At 43.1% G+C, this 23,623-nt stretch overlaps 1 protein-coding gene across 1 annotated transcript in view; it reads left to right on the top strand.

Moving 5' to 3' along the window:
- The window catches only part of ric1 (RIC1 homolog, RAB6A GEF complex partner 1), a 44,168-nt gene extending 22,503 nt beyond the window's left edge, over positions 1-21,665 (top strand). The window contains exons 3-27 of the mRNA XM_085359784.1: positions 1,811-1,890; positions 5,383-5,490; positions 8,867-9,012; positions 9,139-9,275; positions 11,367-11,458; positions 12,119-12,207; positions 12,973-13,117; positions 13,201-13,249; positions 13,360-13,536; positions 13,631-13,843; positions 14,063-14,101; positions 14,481-14,591; positions 15,370-15,459; positions 15,573-15,733; positions 16,343-16,481; positions 16,645-16,761; positions 16,909-17,316; positions 17,859-18,170; positions 18,362-18,520; positions 18,769-18,905; positions 19,019-19,299; positions 19,480-19,692; positions 19,777-19,954; positions 20,040-20,228; positions 21,305-21,665. Of these exons, the coding sequence (XP_085215910.1) occupies positions 1,811-1,890; positions 5,383-5,490; positions 8,867-9,012; positions 9,139-9,275; positions 11,367-11,458; positions 12,119-12,207; positions 12,973-13,117; positions 13,201-13,249; positions 13,360-13,536; positions 13,631-13,843; positions 14,063-14,101; positions 14,481-14,591; positions 15,370-15,459; positions 15,573-15,733; positions 16,343-16,481; positions 16,645-16,761; positions 16,909-17,316; positions 17,859-18,170; positions 18,362-18,520; positions 18,769-18,905; positions 19,019-19,299; positions 19,480-19,692; positions 19,777-19,954; positions 20,040-20,228; positions 21,305-21,620 (4,086 nt within the window). The 3' untranslated portion in view covers positions 21,621-21,665. The remainder of the gene's footprint in view (positions 1-1,810; positions 1,891-5,382; positions 5,491-8,866; positions 9,013-9,138; positions 9,276-11,366; positions 11,459-12,118; positions 12,208-12,972; positions 13,118-13,200; positions 13,250-13,359; positions 13,537-13,630; positions 13,844-14,062; positions 14,102-14,480; positions 14,592-15,369; positions 15,460-15,572; positions 15,734-16,342; positions 16,482-16,644; positions 16,762-16,908; positions 17,317-17,858; positions 18,171-18,361; positions 18,521-18,768; positions 18,906-19,018; positions 19,300-19,479; positions 19,693-19,776; positions 19,955-20,039; positions 20,229-21,304) is intronic.
- Positions 21,666-23,623: the final 1,958 nt, after the last annotated feature.

Raw genomic sequence — 23,623 nt, 5'->3', positions numbered from 1 at the left:
AGGAAGGTCAAGAAAATACCTGTGATGAGGCTGCTGTGATCCCATCGCCAGGGGATCTGTTTTTAACTCATCCAGGCACAGGACTGGCGAGCTTATGCCACAGTAAGTTCACAGGAATAGCTGGTAATCCTCTAGAATTAATCAAACTTGCATACCGTGATTACCTAATCAGGTCTGCACACAAACTGTGCTTGATGTCAAAGTCAGATTTGTTGTTTTATGGGTTATAAGCTATGAAACATTCTGGTTTTAATGTTATCCATTAATTAATGAACCCTGTAAATGATACTTTAAATCTCTAGTTTTCACATTCAGGTCTCTGTGAGCGAGTCTTGAGAAGTGAGCGTATGAAGCAGACCTTTTTTGTTACTGTATTCTGATCTTTTTTTAGAGTTAATGCATTTTGCAGTGCTGTTGGTTTGCAGTTTTTCTTATTTTTACCCATCACTAAGATTTTCAAGATCCAAGGCTGCTGATGGCTTTAACAGGCCTCAGTCTGGCTCTCTTTGTCGGTTTCTGGAAATTACCTTTTCTTCTTCCTCTTGGCTTTTCTTAAAGCTGTAGTAACAGCACTGTCACCACACTAGTAAAACCGTAAAGGGTTACTGCCATAGTCAGAGCAAAATACTGCCCTACACTGGAGCTCAGCTCAGGAGACCATAAGCAGAAGAATTTGAGTTTAGTTTGGTCATATTCGAGCACCGCAGCAGTCTTTATATGCAAACCTTGGATCGTTAACGCAGACACTGGAGTCAAGATCAGGTTTCGTGTCATGTTTCATTCCACAAGCTCTCAGTTTCAGCCGTTTCCTACAGAGCTCTTTGCGTGTGTGTTGTGGAAAAAGTACAAGAAAATGCTGTACAGAGCTTTCGGTGTAAATGGGCTGTTTTGAAATGCTAACAAAATTGTGATTGTCAGTTTTTTCTTAGCCTATATAACTTTGAACTGTCTCAACAGTTGAGACGGTTCAAGCTTGTGCCATGAAGGGTCGCGGCACAGATGTGTGCAGTTGGATGTTTATTGTTCTATTGTGTCTGTGATGGTGTTACAAATATAGATATGGAAAACAACTTGGGCATTAATTAAATACCCGAAAAACCTGATCAAAATTTTTTTTTTCTAGCATGTTTGTGTAGGTAATACTTGTAGCCGAACACCACATCAGATGGTCTAGTTGCGTCATTTTTCTTAAGATAACCACTATGATTATAAAAACATAATAACGTTAATTATAAAAGGCCTTTAAACTTATCACAATTATCCACTTCTGCAGTGATTGTCATTGCAGACCTGTTGTTCCAGACCTGCAGCTTCAGTGTTTTCCGTTCTGTGATTTTAAGCTTCCTCCCTTCCTTGCTTCCTCCTCCACCCTCCTGCTGTGATGTGGGCTTTTCTTTCTCTGTTCCTTCCATTATCTAGTCTTCATAAAGTGTTCTTTATTAATTGACATGATCTGATGGCACATGAAAAGGAGCGCCCAGCTATGGAAACAGTTTCACTGTAACAACAACAACAACAACAACAGTGCTCGATTCTTACTGTAGCCAAATTATGGTGAGACATTACGAGCAGAAACTGTGTAAAGTCCATATATACTCACAGAAATGTGCAAAAAGGCTACTTAGTCAGACTTTATCTGTGCTAAATTAGAAACCTGTCACTGACAAGGGCTTCAGACTTAATCTGTTATAGTTTCTGTTGTTGTCTGAAAAGGCACTCATCTTATTGTCTCGCACCTTTTCCTCATTTTTCCTGTCAACAGTTACGTTTATGATGTTTTAATGACTTTTCCCCCCCTCTCTGTTTTCAGACTGCCAAAGGCTACATCCTTTTGTTTGATGTGCTTGGTGGAGGGGATGACAAGTACCTCTATGAGCCTGTCTATCCAAAGTGAGTGCGCCACACATTCAGACTACTTTTAAAGAGCTATCGAACCATTGTTTGATAAATGTGTTTAAGATCCCCATTAGTATCAAAGAGGGTTATAAACAGTGCGTGCTTGAAGACGAGCCTACCTTGTGATTGACATTTTGCTGCGGTTTAAGCAGCATCACTCCATTTGTGTCTTTGGGTACACAGAAAGAGGAACGGTGGGAATTTTGTGGGCTTGTCTACAGTCTGTTGACACAGAAAAGAAAAGGGAACAACAGCAACGCTCACAACAAATAGAAGCCGGGGAAAAAATTGAGATCAAAAGACACTCATGAGAAACACAAATGACCATCTGCACAACTGTGCTAGGTGTTTTAGGCAGATCCACCCCTCACTCTTCATAACAGGTTTGCAGTAACAGAAGTATGAGCCACACAGGCCTTAGAGACTGGTCACTAACCAAATCTGTATTCCCTGATTCGCTGTTGGCAAGTGGTTGCTGCCTGCTGCTGAGTGAAATCTGTAACAAAGATCACAAAAAATCTCCTTGTAATTGCTTTTGCGACTCATTTTTGTGGGGTTTCAATTAGGTGGTAGTACCTTGTACCAGGTAAAAACTACAATCGGAGAGCCTCTGCTTCAATGAAAAAGCTGTACCTTGCTGCTTCAAGCATCATGTTATAAAGGCCACAGCTGTGAGTTTAAAGGCAAACAGTTTGTGTTTCAGGTTTCTTCACAGTTTCACTTTTGTTTAGCAAGTCGTTGGAGTGGGTTTTTTTGTTTGTTTTTTAAGGCATGTCAGTGTCTTCCATGCAAACTAGGCGCTACCAAATCAGTCACAAGGACATTATCAGTACATCATCATATACAGTGGGGCAAAAAAGTATTTAGTCAGCCACCGATTGTGCAAGTTCCCCCACCTAAAATGATGACAGAGGTCAGTAATTTGCACCAGAGGTACACTTCAACTGTGAGAGACAGAATGTGAAAAAAAAATCCATGAATCCACATGGTAGGATTTGTAAAGAATTTATTCGTAAATCAGGGTGGAAAATAAGTATTTGGTCAATAACAAAAATACAACTGAATACTTTGTAACATAACCTTTGTTGGCAATAACAGAGGTCAAACGTTTACTATAGGTCTTTACCAGGTTTGCACACACAGTAGCTGGTATTTTGGCCCATTCCTCCATGCAGATCTTCTCGAGAGCAGTGATGTTTTGGGGCTGTCGCCGAGCAACACGGACTTTCAACTCCCGCCACAGATTTTCTATGGGGTTGAGGTCTGGAGACTGGCTAGGCCACTCCAGGACTTTCAAATGCTTCTTACGGAGCCACTCCTTTGTTGCCCGGGCGGTGTGTTTTGGATCATTGTCATGTTGGAAGACCCAGCCTCGTTTCATCTTCAAAGTTCTCACTGATGGAAGGAGGTTTTGGCTCAAAATCTCACGATACATGGCCCCATTCATTCTGTCCTTAACACGGATCAGTCGTCCTGTCCCCTTGGCAGAAAAACAGCCCCATAGCATGATGTTTCCACCCCCATGCTTCACAGTAGGTATGGTGTTCTTGGGATGCAACTCAGTATTCTTCTTCCTCCAAACACGACGAGTTGAGTTTGTACCAAAAAGTTCTACTTTGGTTTCATCTGACCACATGACATTCTCCCAATCCTCTGCTGTATCATCCATGTGCTCTCTGGCAAACTTCAGACGGGCCTGGACATGCACTGGCTTCAGCAGCGGAACACGTCTGGCACTGCGGGATTTGATTCCCTGCCGTTGTAGTGTGTTACTGATGGTGACCTTTGTTACTTTGGTCCCAGCTCTCTGCAGGTCATTCACCACGTCCCCCCGTGTGGTTCTGGGATCTTTGCTCACCGTTCTCATGATCATTTTGACCCCACGGGATGAGATCTTGCGTGGAGCCCCAGATCGAGGGAGATTATCAGTGGTCTTGTATGTCTTCCATTTTCTGATGATTGCTCCCACAGTTGATTTTTTCACACCAAGCTGCTTGCCTATTGTAGATTCACTCTTCCCAGTCTGGTGCAGGTCTACAATACTTTTCCTGGTGTCCTTCGAAAGCTCTTTGGTCTTGGCCATGGCGGAGTTTGGAGTCTGACTGTTTGAGGCTGTGGACAGGTGTCTTTTATACAGATGATGAGTTCAAACAGGTGCCATTCATACAGGTAATGAGTGGGGGACAGAAAAGCTTCTTACAGAAGACGTTACAGGTCTGTGAGAGCCAGAGATTTTCCTTGTCTGAGGTGACCAAATACTTATTTTCCACCCTAATTTACAAATAAATTCTTTACAAATCCTACCATGTGGATTCATGGATTTTTTTTTTTCACATTCTGTCTCTCACAGTTGAAGTGTACCTCTGGTGCAAATTACTGACCTCTGTCATCATTTTAAGTGGGGGAACTTGCACAATCGGTGGCTGACTAAATACTTTTTTGCCCCACTGTACCTCTGTGTGACCAGCAAGTACCCTCCTGCAACCACTCTGCAACTGGTTGAGAAATACACTGTGTAAGCTGGTGTTTACCAGGAGGACACTAACCTTTCTCTTGATTTTACAGTCGGTACTTTCATCCTTTATATACATATGCAGTGATTAGTTGAACAGGGCCCAGATTGCACTGGTTACCTCTTCTGTCAGTGATGTTTGCCTCGCTAAACTGCTGTGTCTCCATCACCTGTGTCTACATATACAGTCAACCATAAGAGAGAGAACAGGAAACGCTGCCTTGAAGTAAAACTCTTAACTTATTCACTCTGGCAACTGCAGTTGCCAGTTTAATCTTTTACTGTGTCTGTGATGCAGACTTTGACAGTGAAAGGTGGTTATGTAATGTTATGGGTGTGGTATCATTATGACTATCAACATGTGTGGGGGGAGGAAAGCAGTAGCAGGTATACAGGTGCAGTTTACTAGTAAACACTCTGTTTGCTCATGATTGCATTTGCGTCATTAGAGCAGGCGGTGAAATTATAGCTGCAGTTTCTCCATTACCTCCATAGCTGATCCTCGGAGGATTAGAAATATTCAGAGCACATTCAGATTTTTCATTTATTTCTTTTTTGCAGCATTTAGCTTTTTATAACTGAAAAAAACACGTTTTCCTTTTTCTTTCTTTTTTTGCCATGAAGTGTTGATTAATAGGACCGTAAGATAATTTAAACATTCAAAATCTAAAACACAATAAAATATCCATGAAGTTTAGCAAAGTGAATACTTTTCCGTCTGCTTAGGGATGTTTGCTCTCTTCTCTTGCTAATTCTCCCATGTTTGTTCACCATATAAAGCATTTGTTTGATTGAAATGCGGCTCAAAGCGTGTACTTCACATTCCTTTAGAGCACACCAGCAGCGTTTGAGCAAGTTAGGACATATTCAGTGTTCATTGTCAGCTCTGTGACTTTGCAATTTTAGCATTTCACTGGGTTTACTTTCACGTAACTGGGAGTAAAATGTGTGTTTGGAATGATGTGGTTGCACAGAGGAAGCCCTCGTGTGAAGGTGACCCCTGGTTTTAAGGAGGAGCAATGTGCACCCGCTCTCTCTCTGGAGATGAAGAAGCCTGTGGATCTGGAGGCCCCCATCACCAGGTAGGTGCTCTCTCATACATACTTTCTTTCTGTTGTGTCTACCTGTCTGCCTCAGCCTCACACAGGCATCAGCTCACTCCCTCTCGGTCTTTGATGTGTCATCAAGCTCACATTTACACAGGCAAATTCTCCTGCACAAACACACACACTCAAGGTTTACTCACACTCTGTCTCCATTCAAGCACTCACTGTAAACTCTCAACAATGTTTATGGCCACCCCTTGAGCTTAGCTTCATCATTATCTGTTTATGTTTCCATGTAAATAACTCTTTCTTGAACCTACAAATATTTACCTGGGTATAAATGTTCTTGTTACTTTCAAAACAGTGATTTAAAATGTCGTAAATTAAACACAGGCAGGATAGCTTCCATAAAACCTGCACAACAGAATCAGAATCACTGTTGTTCTGTGTGAGCGCTAACTATAGTGTTGGATTTGAAACATTTTAAAGATTTAAGCTGTGCACAAATGCTTCTCAGGTAGTTTATCAGCAGCTATTTAAAGATTAAAACATTTTTTTAACAAATGTAGCTCTTTGTCAGCCATTTGGCTCACGGTAATGGCTCGAAAACATCTCTTCCTCTGATGGAAAGACAGTGTTGGCAGTGAGAGACAGCTCAGGTGCAAAGAGAAGCTAAAGTCCTCTGATGTGGATTTTTAACGGCAGAGGCCCACAGAGAGGAAATGCATGAATTGGCAAAAATGAATGAGAGGGAGGAGTGAGTGACAGATGAGCTAACTGATTAAAGCAAAGAAGACATAATTAATTCAAATCAGACTCTTGTTTTCTGGATAGTTTGTATTCAGATCATCACAGGGTGTTTTAAAGATGCAAATTGTCTGATGAGAATCCATCATTAGCTTTTTTGGTTTGTTTTTTCCATTATAGGTTTGTTGACTGTGCTTTCTCTCCAGATGTAACGTTTCTGTTTTGCCTGTTGCATTTTAACGAGTGTGAACTGTTTTTATTCCATTAATTAGGTCTTTAATTATGTCAGACAACCTGAAGTTCATTTAAATGGCTCAAACTCATTTGTAAAAATTAGGCAAATAGGGCTTGTAAATTTTTTTTATTTTTTACATGTTTATATCAGTGTGAAGACGGATCCATTTCCAGTCATTGTACTCTGTGTTAGCCTGAATAACAGGGACAATTACCTAATGACCTCACTATATTTGTAGAAAAACAAATGTAAATCTTTCACGTTTAAAATGTTAAAGTCTAATCAATAAATCATCAGGACTTTGTGATGCAATGAATAAATTAAGAAAACAATCAACAAATTAATTGATTAAAAAGTGTGACTGAATTTACACTATACAGTGAAAGTTCAGTGACCAAAGCACATGATTTCATCAATGTTACTGTAAAAGCTTTTAGTATATATTAATGAAATGGCCAGCACGTTTAGAGTACTGGGCAAAACTCTTGGGGGAAATGGGTGCTGTGATTGTTTAAAACAAGTACAAAAATGTGGTTTGTAGAGTTCTCCTCAGACTGTATGTCAGTATTTGGTGTGACCTCCTTTATTCTTCAACGTAGTCTGAACTCTCTTAGTCAAGCTTTCTTGTAATTTCTTTAAGTTGTCTTCAGGAATAGTTCTCCAGGCTTCTTGAAGGACATTCAAATCTCTTCGTTGGATGTTGGCTGCCTTTTTGTTCTGTTCTCTGTCAAGATGACCTGACACTACTTCAGTAATCTTAAGGTCTGGGCTCTGGGGAGGCCGACCTATGACTTAGAATGATCCACAGTGTGTTTTTTTTTTTTGTTTGTTTTTTCCATTTAAGTATGTTTTTACATATGAACAGTTGCTAATCAGAAGCATTCCAGATGGCAATTGCATGGTGGATCAATATCTGATGGTATTTTTATTCTTCTATCAATTTAGACTAAATCTCCAACAGCACTGACTGAAATGCAGCCCCAAACCATGACTGTAGATGCACTCTCTCCTGACCTCCTCTGTAAATATTGGTGATGATCTGAACCAAAAAATTTCAAATTAGGATTAATCACCCAAAAAAGACCTGGTGCCATTCATTTTCAGTTCATGTCCAGTTCTTGTGTAACTTGGCATACTTCAGCCTTTCTTCCTGTTTCTCTTCCTTAAGAATGTTTTCCTGGTAACCACCCATTTCCAATGAGGCTTCAGTGAACAGTAGATGGACCAACCAAAGGGCACGTTCTGCAAACCACTTCAAGATATGCCAACTTTGCGGTTAATGGCGCTTGCAAATTCTCTTGTTGGTGGAAAAATGAGATTTTATGCGTGTCAACGTGTTAAAATCGAAAATGAGTTCTTTGCTCAGTTGTTTGTGGAGAAACAACACTGGTTTATCCTTTCAGTTAGAGGCCATTTATGCTTAAATGATAGGTCAGTGTTGAGCGGCTTAATGAACAACAACAAATAAAGAAACATTCCTGTAAAACTGATCAGGTAAGGAGTGGACTGAAAATGAGTGAAAAAGCAGCCAATGTAAAAAGAAGAACTTTGATCTTCAGAAATCGCAGAGAAATATTGCTCAAGACTATTTTCCAAAATGTATAGTTAGTGTAGCTCCCTGGACACGCAAAGTGAGGGGAGGCACTAGAACGATGGAGCCAGTCTAATACAATTGCTTTCTGCTCTATGGTGGTTTGAGTTTTGTGTTGTTTTAGTTTCTGTCTTTGTTCCAGCTATAACCCACATGTCCTGGAGCTTGACGTGTTTGACGTTTAATGAGTGACAAGAACTTTTACTGTTTCGTTTTGTCCGCCTTTTTGTTTTTGTTTGTATTGTTCCGTGTTCATCTGCCATTTCTCCTCCGCTGTCTGTGCTCGACAGAGATTACGGGGTAGTCATCTGAATTAGAGCGCTCTGTTGGCATTTCACAGGCACAGCTTGATTGTGCAGGAGATGAGTGGGTGTCTCCTGCTGCGTGAAGCTGCAGTAAAAGACGTTGCCTCCTCCACAGTGTCAGTCCACTGTGCTTAAAGCCTTTGCTTCCCTTCATTTTTCCACTTGCTCACTCTCGGCTGTTGTCGTCGTGCCTTCCTCTGTGTTAAACCTCTTACCCCTTTTTTATTTTTTTTTATTTTTAGGATACAATGAAGTACTTTACCCACACAAACACACTGTTGTTTGTTCTCTTGTGTGTTAAAAGATAGGGAGACTTGGCACTAGCAGCTACATGGCCTCATCACAGCTGCCCAGTAAAACTTTCAGTCTTCACACGGGGCACAGCTGGATGATGAATAGCCCACTGTTTTCTGTCTTGTTATGTTGTTTCTACCCTGCCTACCTAGCTCCCCCCGCTTTCTTTTACTAACTTCTTTTTTTTCCCCCTGTTCCTTTGATTAATATTTACTTTTTTAAAAAACTTCTTCCCACTAGCCTGCAGTCCCTCCAGGAGGATTTGCTGGTGTGTACCGCAGACGGTTATCTCCATGTGCTGCATTGGGATGGGCTCGGCAGCAATGGACGCAAGGCCATCTGCCTTACTACAATCCCCTTCTCATTGGACCTGCAGTCTGCTCGAGGTTAAAAGATCAATGCACTCTGCTCAAATACAACAGAGTAACATTAAAACAAAATCAGCCTACAGTAGCTTTTCAGCCGGGAAAATGTTATCTTATAAAAGAAGTTCTCCCTCCCTGTGTATTTAGGTGGCCCTTCTCTGGACCTGGAGGGGGTTCATATCCGCTGTATGGAGTACTGTGTGACCCTGGATGGCTTTGCTGTCGTACTGAGTGACGGACGCCTGGGCTTTATCACCCCACTGAGCAACACCATCACTGCAGACGTAAGGATGCTCACAGACACGCACTGGTCACGTTAAAGCACACAGACGGTCAAAACAGTTGAATTAGTCATTTTCCACAACGGCGTAATAATCATAGTCGAGACATTGTGCGCAGTTGGCCCTTTGTTTATGTGCAGTACACAGCAGGAGGCGGTTTGTGTCAGATCTGTTCTCACTGCTCAAACTATGTTTGGTTTAAGCGAGGGTGCTGCAGGCCGGCCACATGCCATCCAGCCGTCCGCAGTGAATTCTTGAATAATTACCTGCTCTATTTTCACATGGGCAAAATCACATTACACAGACCTTATAGTAGGGAGCTGGCAGCGTAAGGGCCATTAAATGTCCAAGACGACAGAGTCAGACCTTTGCTTTCTCACATAGCGTTCCACTCAGAAATGCTCAAGGCTGCAGTGCATGTGTGAAAACTGCTGTTGTTATGGCATTAAATAGCCAATTTATTATTACAGGACACCTGACACCACGATGATAGGAACACTATAAGCCCTATTTCATGCAGCCAAATCACTAACAGCATAATGATTTCTCTGTTTCGTGAAGATAACCATGCTTTTTATTCTGCAAATCAATTGAGTGCTCTGGTTGGCTTTTAGTAGACTAGAACAGCTTGTTTCAGGGTATAAAGTTCAGAATTTCTTCTTCTTCTTTTTTTTTTTTTTTTGTAGTTTTGCTTTTGTAGCTTTTCAATCAGACAGTCACTATGTGATTGAAGTGCACACTTTCAGTTTCAATTCAAAGGGTTTTACGAAACCTTTATATTGACTATTTAGCAATTATGGCCATTTTTTATACACATTTACACATTCGAGTTTATTGGACAAACTAGCGTAATTTTAAATAGAGGTTGTGTTATTACTTGGATGAAAATCATTTTCAGTCAATGACTGCCTAAAGTCTCGAAAACATGGACATAGAAAGTGTTGTTTGCTCCCTGGAGATGCTCTGCTTGGCCTTTTCTGCAGTCACCTTCAGGTGTTTGTGAAGCTCCCTGCGTTCAGTTTTATCTTCAGTAACTGAAAAGCTGCTATACTCGAGTGAGATCAGGTGACAGACTTGGCCATTGAAGAATATCCCATTTCTTTGCCTTAACTTTTACAATATTCTTTGGGTCATTATCCATGTGCACTGTGAAGCTTTGTCTGTTTTGCAGCATTTGGCTGAATCTGAGCAGAGAGTATAGCCATGTACACTTCAGAGTTCTTCCTGCTACTTCTATAAACCGTTACATCATCAATAAATAGTGAGCCCGCTCCACTGGCTCCCATACATGCTGTAACACTGTAGCCACCACATTTAAAATGATGTGAGCTGATGGATCACCATCTCACACTCTTCTCTCCTTTGTCTGCTTTGTTTTGAATAAGAACCTGGTTTAAAAACTGCTTTTCACTAATTTTGAACAAATGCAAAATTTCTGTGAAACTCTTTGAATTAAAGCTTAAAATCTGCACTTTAATCACATATTGATTGTGGTGGTGATGTACAGAGGCAAAGCCACAAAAAGTGTCTGATTATGGACCTAATTTGTTTGTGTGGAAAGTTTTGAATACCATTTATTTTTATCATTTTAGTTATTTATTTATTTATTTTCCAAGATATACATTTTTAATAGTGGCAGGAATTGGTCCCTTCCTGATTTACTGTCAGAAACTCCGATATACTTGCTTTTTCACCATGCAGGAGATGCACAGCAGTACTTCCAGAGAGCAATTATGCACACTAATAATGCAACATGTTCAAGTACACACAAAGCCAGAACAAAATGTTATTAATAATATTGCGGTAATGACTCAGTTACAGAGCTTGCGGCTTTTAGTGTTCTTGGCACGGTGAAGACCGAAATGACCATCAAGAAAAACATTTTCTTGCATCTCAGTTTACAGTTAATATTTTGGCTGGAAAATAGACAGTGGGTGTTGATTTTTAACATCAAGACATAAATGTCAGATACAAATTGTGACCAATCGAGTGATGATGTGCTTTACTCTCAGATTTGTTATCTTTTCTTTTTTTGACAGTCTGCATCATTTTACTGTTACCTGTTATTCAAGAAGGCTTCTTGTGTTTGTCCAGCAGTTGCAGGGTGTCTGGGCAGCGGATGTGACTGATGGCACCTGTGTGGCTGTCAACAACAAGTACAGGCTGATGGCCTTTGGCTGCGCCAGGTACATGTCTCTGCAAACGTCTCCCTCTCTCGCCGTCTCCCTACATCGTTTACAGGGCAGTGCTGGAAAGCGATCTTGGGTGTGTTTGTTGAATGTGTGTGTGTGTGGTACAGAGAGGTTGTTGTCAGTGTGGTGTGTGTGTGTGTCCAGTGTGAGAATCTGTCAGTTTGTGTTTGCTGAGGCTAAGTAGTGTGTACTCGTCAGGAACTCCTCACGCAGAGCAATAACGCCAGGTTGGCAGGAATTTCTCTCCATGCTGCTTCCTTTTCCCCTTCACCATGTTTCGGACACTATTTTCTACACTGTTTTGTACTATATTTTTCAAAACATTGGAAATGTATAAAGTACAAATGTTTTACTAAAGTCTTCACATATTTGAAAACAAGCTTAAGCAAAATATCGGCAGGGAGCAACTGCAGACATCCGATTTTTAAGCATCTGTGTTTAATGGCATTCACATACAGTACAGATGCTGAGCTTGTGTTGCTGTTTTAATTGTTTTCATGTATGTTTGTCTCATGTTAACGTGCAAAGAGATGCACAAACATGCTGGGGGAAGCTCACAGCACAGAATTGTAGCTAGGCCGTGACGTTTCATGCAGTTCCTCTCATCTTACACAGCATGTTACGCTGGTTGAAATGCGTGTGTTGTCATTGCAGCGGCTCGGTGCTGGTGTACATGATCGACACCACAACAGGGTCGATGCAGCTCTCCCACAAACTGGAGCTCACTCCAAAACACTACCCAGGTATCCTCATTTTACCCTCAATTCTTGTGTCTTGCTTTTTTTTACTCCTTTTTCATCTTAGCTTAGCTCCACTTAGCATCCTTTTACAGGTTGTAATGTACATTCCTTCAGCTTTTTGTCTTTCTCTTTGTGTATCTGATATCCTGCATCACTTTTGTTGGATTTGTGGTCCAAAGCCATAGCTCACCCTAGTGGCTGAACTGCCTTATAGACCCATGGCTGTTTAAACAATGAAAATGGCTGGTGTCTTCCTCTTGCTTTGTAGTTAAGAGCTTAGCGTAAAGACACCTTACTTTAAACTCCCGCAGAGTTTGAGGCAAGGTGTGTCATGCAATTCTCCTCCTCTTTAATTAAATAGCAGCTCCTGTAATATTATCCCAGTTGCATCACATTCTACAAACTAAGCCCTCATTAGGTTACCATTAGGTAATATCATTCTGATTTTATATAAATGTTTTTATCTACAAGAGCCAAATGTGGCACAGTTTTACCTGCAGTGGCCTTTCTGCACATTCAGTCGACTGTCATTACATGTTTGTTAAAATCCCAGTGAATCTAGAAAAGCACAAAGTGTTTGTGCAGAATCAACAGTATTGCTCTTTTGATGTCACCCAACGTGATGCCATTCACAGATTTTGCTCGTCATTATGTATAAAAATGAAAACACAACAGAACTTGGTGCATAAATAAAATAGAAAAAGAAAAAGTCCAATACAACAGTAAAACAGAAGTGTTGTAATTTCTGTGCACTCTTTGCCTTTTCAGACATCTACAACAAGACGGGCCCTGTCAAACTAATCTGCTGGTCACCTGACTGCAGCGTTGTCATGGTTACGTGGGAGTGCGGCGGCCTGTCGCTGTGGAGCGTCTTCGGAGCTCACCTCATCTGCACTCTGGGAGAGGACTTCATGTGAGTGAAGGCACAGATGCGGCCCTGCTACATTCATACAGCGTGTTCGTTTGTAATGATTTTTGTGTGTTTGCTCCCTTTAGACATCGATCTGATGGTACCAAGAAAGACCCCCTTAAAATCAGCTCTATGGTATGTAGACATTTGTTTTAAGAGTGAAAAAATCAAAATAAAAGTCTTTATTTGTGATAGAGGTGAAAACTTTTTTTGTATGCTGAATCTTGCACTTTGCCCCTTTCTAGAGCTGGGGTGCAGAAGGCTACCACCTATGGGTGCTCCCTCACAAACAGGAGAGGAGAAGACAAGAGGAGCAGGAGCAGGATGTGGAGATGGTTGCACCTCCTAACTCCAGCGCTTTGCAGGCTGGCATACTGCAGTTCCACTTCATTAAGAGCGCCCTCACAGTCAACCCCTGCACGGTGAGAAGATGCACGGTGCTGATGGAAGCATCACCGCACACACGCGCCATGCCCTGCATTTATGCTCGGTTTGCTCCTTTCTTGGCTGTTGCAGAGTAACCAGGAGCAGGTGTTACTCCACGGTGAAGACCGCCTCTACCTGACCTGCGGTGACCCCACACAGATCCATAGCAACTCTGACACACACCCACACACACACTTACACCCGCGCGACGGCAGCCCGCTGCACCCGCCCCCCAACCCCGACTCCTCTCTCTCTCAGGGACTCAGCACTTTACTGGGACACAAGCACTGGCACGTGGTCCAGGTAAGGATGTGCTTCCTCCTGCTGCTCTGCAAACTTCCTGTATGTCATTATCAAGAATAAGTTAGTGCACAGAAACTGCAGTCATTTCTGGATTATGGATTATGAAAGACAGACGCAAATAAACTGAGTAGCTTGAAGTGGCCTGTGTGTGTCAGTAAATCTAAAATTTAGCTCATTGTCATTTCATTTTTTTAAAATTGAATTTTATTTGTCCTCTAGATTCACAGCACATACCTAGAGAGCAACTGGCCTATACGGGTAAGTGTGTGTGTGTGTGTGTGTGTGTGTGTGTGTGTGTTTGACTTTAATGTTGATCTCAGTGATGTTTGATAAATAAATGCATGCATTCAGTTTTTATAAAGTAAGCTTGTTTTACATGCAGAAGAAGATAAATGTGAAGTATAGTCCTCTTTTTATGTGGAAAGTTTTGGCTTGGTTGCCTCTGGCCTCCAAAGCTCATTTTTATATGATGTAAAGCTCTATAAACAAGCTCAACTTAACTTTAAAAAAATGTCATCACACTGGTAGCAAAACCAGTGAGAGCTGTTTTTAGTTTTATGGAGTTGCTCGTTTTCTGTGTCAACACTTGAAATTGGTGTTTGGTGTATCTTACCGACGTCTGTGTATGTTTGTAAAGTTTGCAGCCATAGACACAGCAGGCCAGTGCATGGCTGTAGCAGGGAGGCGAGGCTTTGCACACTACTCCTTGTTTACAAGGAAATGGAAGCTGTTTGGGAATATCACTCAGGTATGTTGACACCTTAATAGATGACTTTGGTGCAGCGATCAATAGGTGGTCAATGACGGAAAAACCTCATCTGAGCTCTAAGATACTTTTATTTTGTCCACACGTTGAAAATACTGCCACTGTAACAAAGACAAATGTGCCAGGAATAACTTGTAACTTCTTTTTTTTTTTGTGAATATGAATACACACCTAGCCATGCAGTCTGCCTTCACAAGCATTTGTGAGAGAATGGGTCGTCCTAAATAGTTCACTGAATTTCAGTGTGGGGCTGTAATAGGATGCCACTGATGTAATAAGCCAGTTTGTGACATTTCCTCCAACGCGCATATCCACAGTAAGTGGTGTTACTGAAAGGTGGAAGCATTTAGGAACCACAGCAACTCAACCACAAAGTGACAGACCACATGAAGTCATAGAGCAGGGTCGCTAAGTGCTGCCTAGACGCATAGTGTGTAAAAGCCACTCTGCTCACTCAATAACTGCAGAGCTGCAAACCTCCTCTGACATTAACATCACCACAAAAACTGTGTGTCAGGAGCTTCACAGTGTGGGTTTCCAGATCCAGACAGCTTCTATAAGTGTGTTTATTGGTGCTTCAGTACTTTTGTCCATATATTGTTTGTGCGTATGTACGTGGAGAAAGCTATTCCATGCAAAAGCTCTAAAAATGCAGTTGAAAATACAATTAGAATAACAGTCTGTTTAAAAAATGAATTTGTGCACAAAAGTGTTTTTGTTGGACAGTACCTGATAAATGTGTTGTTGCTTTTTTCTGCAGGAGCAGAACATGACAGTCACAGGAGGTCTGGCTTGGTGGAATGACTTTGTGGTGGTGGCCTGTTACAATTTTATAGACCAGCAGGAGCAGGTGAGACTGAAGCACCACCTATAATACCACCGTGTCAAAAATCCCTTTGGTTTTTTTGTCTGATCTAATGCCTGTCTTTAATTTTGATGTCTCCGTCTGTGGTCTCTCTGTAGTTGAGACTCTATCAACGCTCATCCAACCTGGACAATGCCTTTGCTTCAGTTACTAAGCTACATTCTGACACTCTGCTGCTCAATGTCTTCAGAGACATGGTCATACTCTTCAGAGCCGACTGCTCCATCTGTCTTTATAGTATAGAGAGGAAGAACGACAGGTGGGCTTCTATACACACACGAATCCAGTCTTTACATCACAAATTAACCGTTTCCGGAGAAGAACGTCATCTGTTGGTGTTACGCTGGGCAGGTTTTATCAGTTTTTGTGCCAGTGACCGTTATGGATGGAGGGCCTTATGTTGTTGGGTCCTGCTTTCAGCTGTTCATTCATCACTTTTCATGAAGGTTATATATCTGGAACGCCTTGAGAGAATTCCCACAGATTTGATACGTCGGTTTATTTGGATTTCAGAATTTGTTTGGAATACAGTGGTCAGAGTCAAGGTTGCTCGGCTCTTATTCAGGAAATTATATGCGAGTCTTAACAAAATTTTATAAAAATGTCAAATATGATGAAAATTATTCTTACAAATGAAACAAAAAAACTATAATGAATGATTCTTGAGATGTTGCTTTCCTGTGACCACTTCATGACTGCCGGCCTTGAACTGGTTAAACAGAAAAATCCTTTTAACGTGAAGCTGTCACAGTAGAAAATGTAGAATCGTTGTATGGTTTTCAGCTCTTTTCTTTGCATTCTTGGATTATTTTCTTTCCCGTGCATTAGTCTTCTTTCATTAAGCTCCTGATTATTATTATCATTCCAGTCCAAACCCGACAGCCAGTGTGGAGCTGCTGCAGGAGGTGTCGATGTCCCGTTACATCCCTCATCCAGCCCTTGTGGTGTCTGTCACTCTCACGTCTGTGCGCACCGAGACTGGCATCACATTAAAAGCCCCGCAGCAGGTAGTGCAGGAACACAGTAGCATACAGCAACCGCCGATCTGTAACTACAGGTGTTTTAATAATGCCGTGTGTGTGTGTGTGTGTGTGTGTGTGTGTGTGTGTGTGTGTGTGTGTGTGTGTGTGTGTGTGTGTGTGTGTGTGTGTGTGTGTGTGTGTGTGTCAGGCCTGCATGGCAGAGAGCATTATGTTAAATCTGGCTGGCCAGTTGATCATGCTACAGCGGGACCGTTCAGGACCGCAAGTGCGAGAGAAAGACACGGCTGCTGTCAACAAGAAGCTGGTGAGTTCACACTGATATCTTTGCATGCAAAATGTTCTAATAATACTGATGTCCGTGCAAACAGAAATCAGACCTCACACCACTAAAACTGAATTTTAAATTTTAGGCATCCGCTCATAACAGCTTTGCTTTTTTTTCCCCCACTAGCTCCCATTTTGTCCCCCTGTCGTGTTGGCCCAGTGTGTGGAGAATGTTTGGACCACCTGTCGATCCAACAAGAAAAAGCGCCATCTGCTGGAGGCTCTTTGGTTGTCCTGTGGAGAAGCGGGCATGAAAGTGTGGCTGCCACTTTTCCCCCGAGACCATCGCAAACCCCACTCCTTCCTCTCCAGACGCATAATGCTGCCCTTCCACATCAACATCTACCCTTTGGCCGTGCTGTTCGAGGATGCCCTCGTACTGGGGGCAACCAATGAGACTGTGCTCTACGACGGGATGCAGGGATCCTCAGAGCCACTGGAGGCACTGTTTCCCTACTGCACAGTAGAGAGGACCTCACAGATCTACCTCCACCACATACTGAGACAGCTGCTGGTTCGCAACCTGGGTGAACAGGTACTTGGAGCAGCCTGGCTCAACATATCTGCTTATTTTTATAAGGGTTTTGCTTTGCTTGGAGTAGTTTTGACTACATTCTTTGTAAGCGATAACACAGGTCCATACTGTAATCACATTAGCCTCGTAATGTTCTTACCCTGAGCAAAAAGAACCTCGAAATCCAAGTCCGAAGAAACTGAGATACTTGTCGCCAAAGAGGAAGCCAGAAAAGAAATGAGGCTTCCAGCACTGCATTTTTAAGAGCACATAAGGCAATTTAAGATGAGATATTTGATACTGGAATACTTTTAAATGAAAAGGTTAAACCCTACTTTTTTTCCGTTTGCAATTTTGTTTAGGAAAACTTTAAATAAAGACCAAAAGGCACTGATCACGATGATGATCAGGGCATGATGATGACAAAGCTCTGAGAAACTTTCTTTTCAAATTTGTATGAATTTGTTTGAATTACCAAGAAATTCAGGTATGAAAATATTGATAGTGTGTGCGATGTTAGTATATGAGAGAATTTATTCCTTTCTTTACTGTTTCCTTTCAAGGCTTTGATGCTGGCTCAGTCATGTGCCTCCCTCCCCTACTTCCCCCATGTCATGGAGCTGATGGTTCATGTAGTGCTGGAAGAAGAGGCAACGTCGCGGGAGCCCATACCCGACCCGCTGCTTCCCACCGTTGCAAAGTTCATCACAGAGTTCCCCCTGTTCCTCCAGACCATCGTCCACTGCGCCAGGAAGACAGAGTACGCCCTGTGGAACTACCTGTTTGCAGCCGTGGGAAACCCCAAAGATCTGTTTGAGGAGTGTCTCATGGCTCAGGATCTGGACACAGCGGCCTCCTATTTGATTATACTGCAGGTAACGAGCGGAGTCAACAGCTCATATTACCATATTCTACATTCCCCACTTCAGTTAACTTTATAATGGCAGAGATTATTTGCATTTTCACCCTTGAAAATCTTTGGAAAAGAGTCTAATTTATTTTTCCAAGATCCTTAAAAAGATCCTCAAAGTCTCAGGCGTTCCTCTTTTTCTCCTCCTCCATAAAGAATATGGAGGTTCCAGCAGTGAGCAGACAGCACGCCACTCTTCTCTTCAACACGGCTCTCGAGCAGGGCAAGTGGGACCTTTGCCGGCACATGATCAGATTCCTCAAAGCCATTGGTTCAGGGGAGATGGAGACTCCGCCCCCAACACCCACTACTCAGGTGAGGAGCTGAAAATGTTACAGTGACTGTCAGTCTGGCTTCAAGCAAGGGCACCAACCTCGTACGGTTTTATCTTTATTCTGTCTTAAATTCACTGACTGTCCTTTAATGATCTTTTATTGTCTCTTCCTGTTTTATTTATTTGTTTTATTCTGTGTTATTGCACAGCTCTTTCTGACTACATGCCCATGAAAAGCACTTTTTATAAACTTTAAACTGGTAACCTTCAAACGTGTTTCTGTGTTCAGGAACCCAGCTCAACTGGAGGTTTCGAGTTCTTTAGAAATCGCAGCATCAGCTTGTCTCAGTCGGCCGACTCGGTCACCGCAGGAAAGTTCAACCTGCAGAAGACCTTCAGTATGCCTTCTGGATCTTCTGCTAAAGGGTACCTGCACATTATTTTGCATAAAAGTGGACACTAGTACTGCAGTTTGTTCAGAATGTGCTCTGCTCATCTAACTATTCCTGTCTTTTCCCTCTGTTGCATCCTCCCGCCAGTCGGGATGTGGAGTGTGCAGAGAACATGTATATCGACATGATGCTGTGGCGCCATGCCCGTCACCTCCTGGAGCAGGTGCGCCTTCGTGATCTGGGATGCTTTTCCGCTCAGCTGGGCTTCGAACTCATCGGCTGGTTATGTCGCGAGCGAAACCGCGTGGCCCGAGTTGATGATTTTGTATTGGCGCTGAAGAAGCTCCATAAGGACTTCCTCTGGCCGTTCCCTGTCATTCCTGTGGGAAACCTCAGCTCACCACTGAAGAATGGACGGTGCCGTACAGGTGAGTGAAGAACAGGAAGGTTTACAGAGAAATCAATTATTACTTTAAATATTTAAAGGTGATGGTTGAATAGCCATCCAGTATGGTGCCCCAGTTTGCATACTACTGACAATTTAATCCTTACATGCCATCACTGGCTTCATCGCTGTAATTCTTGCTGTTTTTCGTTGTTGTTTTCAGTGCTGAGCCCACGGTTGTTGAAGTCACAGTCAGCAGACAGCCTGCTGAACAACGACATGGACACGGCACCGCCTCCGACAGCTCCTGACAACCACACCTGGATGGACGGGCTTGAGCAGAGACCCAAAGACATGGACACAGCCTCTTCTGCTCACTCGAACCAGCACTCACCACAGACTCATGAGGCCTTCCTGTCACTGCTCACCAACAAAGGTAATACAACTTTAACAGTTATTCCCTTCTTTTGTTTTCATCCGCTTAAGCTGAACTTCATCTTTCACTCACTGCGCTTTCTAGTCGAGGAGTACAGCATCGGCTCGGCCACAGACCTCACAGAGACCAGCTCAGTGGTGGATGGCGACTGGACAATGGTGGACGAGAACTCGTCCACTTTGAGCCTGAGTCAGGCCGAGCTGGAGCACATCTCCATGGAGCTGGCCAACAAAGGCCCGCACAAGTCCCAGGTGCAGCTCAGGTGGGACCCCATTCAAACTATGGTCGTTTAATTCAATGCAAAATCAACACGTATATTTAAGCTGCGCCTTCTGTGTGTCTATCAGATATCTTCTCCATGTGTTCATGGAGGCGGGCTGCCTGGAGTGGTGTGTGGTGATTGGTTTGATCCTGCGGGATGCAAATGTCATCAAGCAGGTGATCAGTTTCCTGGACAACCCAGAGGTTCCTGCGGAAAATGTGCAGAGTGTCCGAAACGGATTATTAGCAGTCGATGCGTGGGCCTCCACAGACTGGTGGGTAGTTCTGTGCTGGTACCGATATTTTTAATCTATAAAAACACGTTATGTAGGGGAGAGCAGTGTGTTCTGATTTATGAGATGTCATCTTTAGTTTGGAAATTGTGACACATTTTTAATGACCACTAAATCACTGTGATTTTTTTTATTTTTTTTATATTACACAATAGGGCAGCACAGTGGTTAGCACTGTTGCCTCACAGCAAGAAGGTCCTGAGTTCAATTCCACCATCAGGAATTGGAGTTTGCATGTTTGTGTGGGTTCTCCTCGGATAATAATAATAATAATGGATTGGATTTATATAGCGCTTTTCAAGGCACCCAAAGTGCTTTACAATGCCACTATTCATTCACTCTCACATTCACACACTGGTGGAAGCAGCTACGGTTGTAGCCACAGCTGCCCTGGGGCAGACTGACAGAAGCGAGGCTGCCATATCGCGCCATCGGCCCCTCTAGCCAACACCAGTAGGCGGTAGGGTAAAGTGTCTTGCCCAAGGACACAACGACCAGGACAGAGAGCCCGGGGATCGAACCGGCGACCTTCCGGTTACAGATACGCTTCCCAACCCCCTGAGCCACGGTACTCCAGCTTCCTCCCACAGTCCAAAGACATGCACTTTGTGGGGATAGGTTAATTGAAAAATCTAAATTGCCCATAGGTGTGAATGCGGGAGTGAGTGCGACTGGTTGTTTTTCCCTGTGTGTTAGCCCTGCGACAGACTGGCGACCTGTCCAGGGCGTACCCCGCCTCTCGCCCTATGACAGCTGGGATAAGGATAAGCGGATGCGAATGCGTGGATGGATATTACGCAATAAATACAAACCACACCTTCCAGCAGTACCATCAGTCCTAATACACTAGTATAGAGCCGATACCAGTGCCGGCGTTGTTATCGATCCTATTATCAAAAGTCACGATCAGTAACAATCAGATACCGATACCAGTATTGATAACTATGCTATCAGTATTTGGATTGACCTATCCAACTCTACTGATGGATATAACAACTCGTATAGAGAGATTTCTTTACCTTTTTTATTACAATAAATGTTTTGTCTTCTTCCCGTAGCCTGGGTTACAAACCATTCCTCAGCCTGATCCAGCCGCAGCTGCAGCGGCTGATGGAGTCGACGTCGGAGCAGGTGCAGCCTGAAGCCTTCCAGCCTGCCACCCAATGCTCCAAGCTCAGTGGCTCTGAAGGTCTGGGAGGAGCCGCGGTACCTCGGGCAGAAGACAGCAGAGGAGTGGTGACCCCGCTGGGCCTGGCCCTGCCCTCTCTCGAACCCGCAGGAGTTTTCCCCCGTCCCCCCTCTGAGGACTGTCCTCCCGAACAAACGGAGGAGCAGGGGGAGGAGGAGGGAACCTACGACTGCACCTTGTCCTGAAGCCTCTTCTGGACTTTTTAACCTGTGAACCCTTCAAGGGCCGGAGTGGAGAAAGCTGCAGCATTGGCTGACTGGAAAAAGACTTCATTTGTGTGAGCGAGCATGTGCGTGCCTGCGTTTGTGCGCCTCTTTGTCGGTTCCTACTTCAGTCAGTATTACCCACTCTTTAGATCGCTATCAGCCCGACAGGCACAAAGACATCACAGCACAAACGGTTCCTTTTTAACAGAGCTCATTTCAGCAGATTGTGCTGGTAGATTAGAGAGGAGGGTTACTCATGTCAGTTGTTTTCCACTTGTGTTGTTTTGGAAGCTGTAGAGCAGCACGCGAAAGCTTGGGTAGAGCGATAGAATCAGTTCGAAGGGTCTGTCCGGATCTTTGTGCTAACCGCGGAGCATAACGTAGAACAAAGAAAAAGCTCGAGAACCTTTTACGGGACTCGCTGAAGTGCGTCTGAGCCTACAGTACGTGAAGCGTGCCGTTCTGTCTGTGTGCACAAGAGGTGTTTCATACTTTCATACCTCAGTATAATTTTAAAATATTTTGTGATACCTTTTTTCTATAATGTAACAGTGTACAGGATGACATTATTTTTCTATCCCTCTGCAGTCACCCTGTGACCAAAAAAAAAGAAAAAACACCCTCAGCAGATGATTCTGTGCGATTCTTTAAAACAGTTGAATTTAAGGTTTCTAAGAAAATGATCTGTGAGTAGAATCCCACTGTTCTGAGTGCAGACTAGTTTCTTACCACTGATCAGCACCTCGCCCGCCCGCTGCCCACCCCCTCCCTAGTGATGCTAAAGTACAGAATCAGCTGCCTCGCCCTTCCCCGTGTGGGTTTTCACACAAAGCAAAGCAGATCTGTGTTGATCCTTCTCAACACTTCCTGCGCTGAACAAAAAAAAAAAAAAAAAAAAAAATCACAAGATGCTTTTTTTTTTTTTTTTTTTTTTAATATAAATTCAAAAAAGGCTTTGTTTCCCATCACGCCAAAGGCACATCATTAGTGAGTTTTTAAAAGCCATCAGGTGGATCGTTGGCTTGTCAGCAGTGTTAGGAGCAACGCGTTAGTATTGTTTTAGTTTGAGGGATTGATTGTTGTGCAATAGATAAGTCGCCGTGTGGTTTTTGACCCTCACCCTCTCGCAGTTCGTCCGGACCACCCGCGAGACGAGCGGGAGGCCGATCGCCGTGTTCTCGTGCTTCCGAGTGGAAATCTGAACGCGTGTGCAGGGCCGTGTTCACACCATGTTGACATGATTGGTGACTCTGATCACGTGGAATTGATTTTTATCGCATTAGTCCTCGTCATTACTATTATTTATTGGGATTATTAGCTGAGAGATCATTCCTGCTTTGTTTTTAATGACTGATAACAAAACTCCTTCTCCCTCCTCTTTAGTTATCAAAGTCATGCATTGGCTCAACTACAAGCACTAAAAGAAAAACAATGCGTCAGTATTATATTGTGCAATGTATTGAAATGTTACTCAGCTTTATTTTTTTATGCTTACTACTGCTTTTGGGTTTGTTTTTTCTTTCATTCCCCCCCAGCTGTGCGCTTCTCATACTAGACCAAAATGATAAGTTATAGTTGGATGTGTTTATCTGTTTAGATTCTTGAATGGTTTCTCTTCTACGAGCTGCCCGTCACTATACACAAAAAGGTTGAGACGGCCCGAGCAGCTCTGTATCGTCTACTTCGACCCTCCTTCCGCTCTGAACAAGCCTACAGCTCCACTACAAGCTTTACTTGAACACGGACACTTGATGAACCAAAGACTTTACGTCCAGAGGCCTTCTGTTTTAACCCCGATTTGAACGTTCAAGTCCTCATGCAGAGGGAGGAGAATCTCACTCGCGCACATCCCAGCCCTCTCATCAGAAACATCATCGCTCAAAACTAATGCTGACGGTATGCGAGACAATTTCCTACGGAAATGAATATTTCAGCTCTTTTATGGTTTCCTTCTCTGTGAGGGAGGAGTGTCGTTCGCTCGC

Source organism: Diplotaxodon limnothrissa, linkage group LG7 (genome assembly GCF_057381915.1).
Source record: "Diplotaxodon limnothrissa isolate DT_005_m linkage group LG7, D_limnothrissa_male_GT1.1, whole genome shotgun sequence".
Lineage (NCBI taxonomy): Eukaryota > Metazoa > Chordata > Actinopteri > Cichliformes > Cichlidae > Diplotaxodon > Diplotaxodon limnothrissa.
This window is presented reverse-complemented; position numbering and strand designations above follow the sequence as displayed.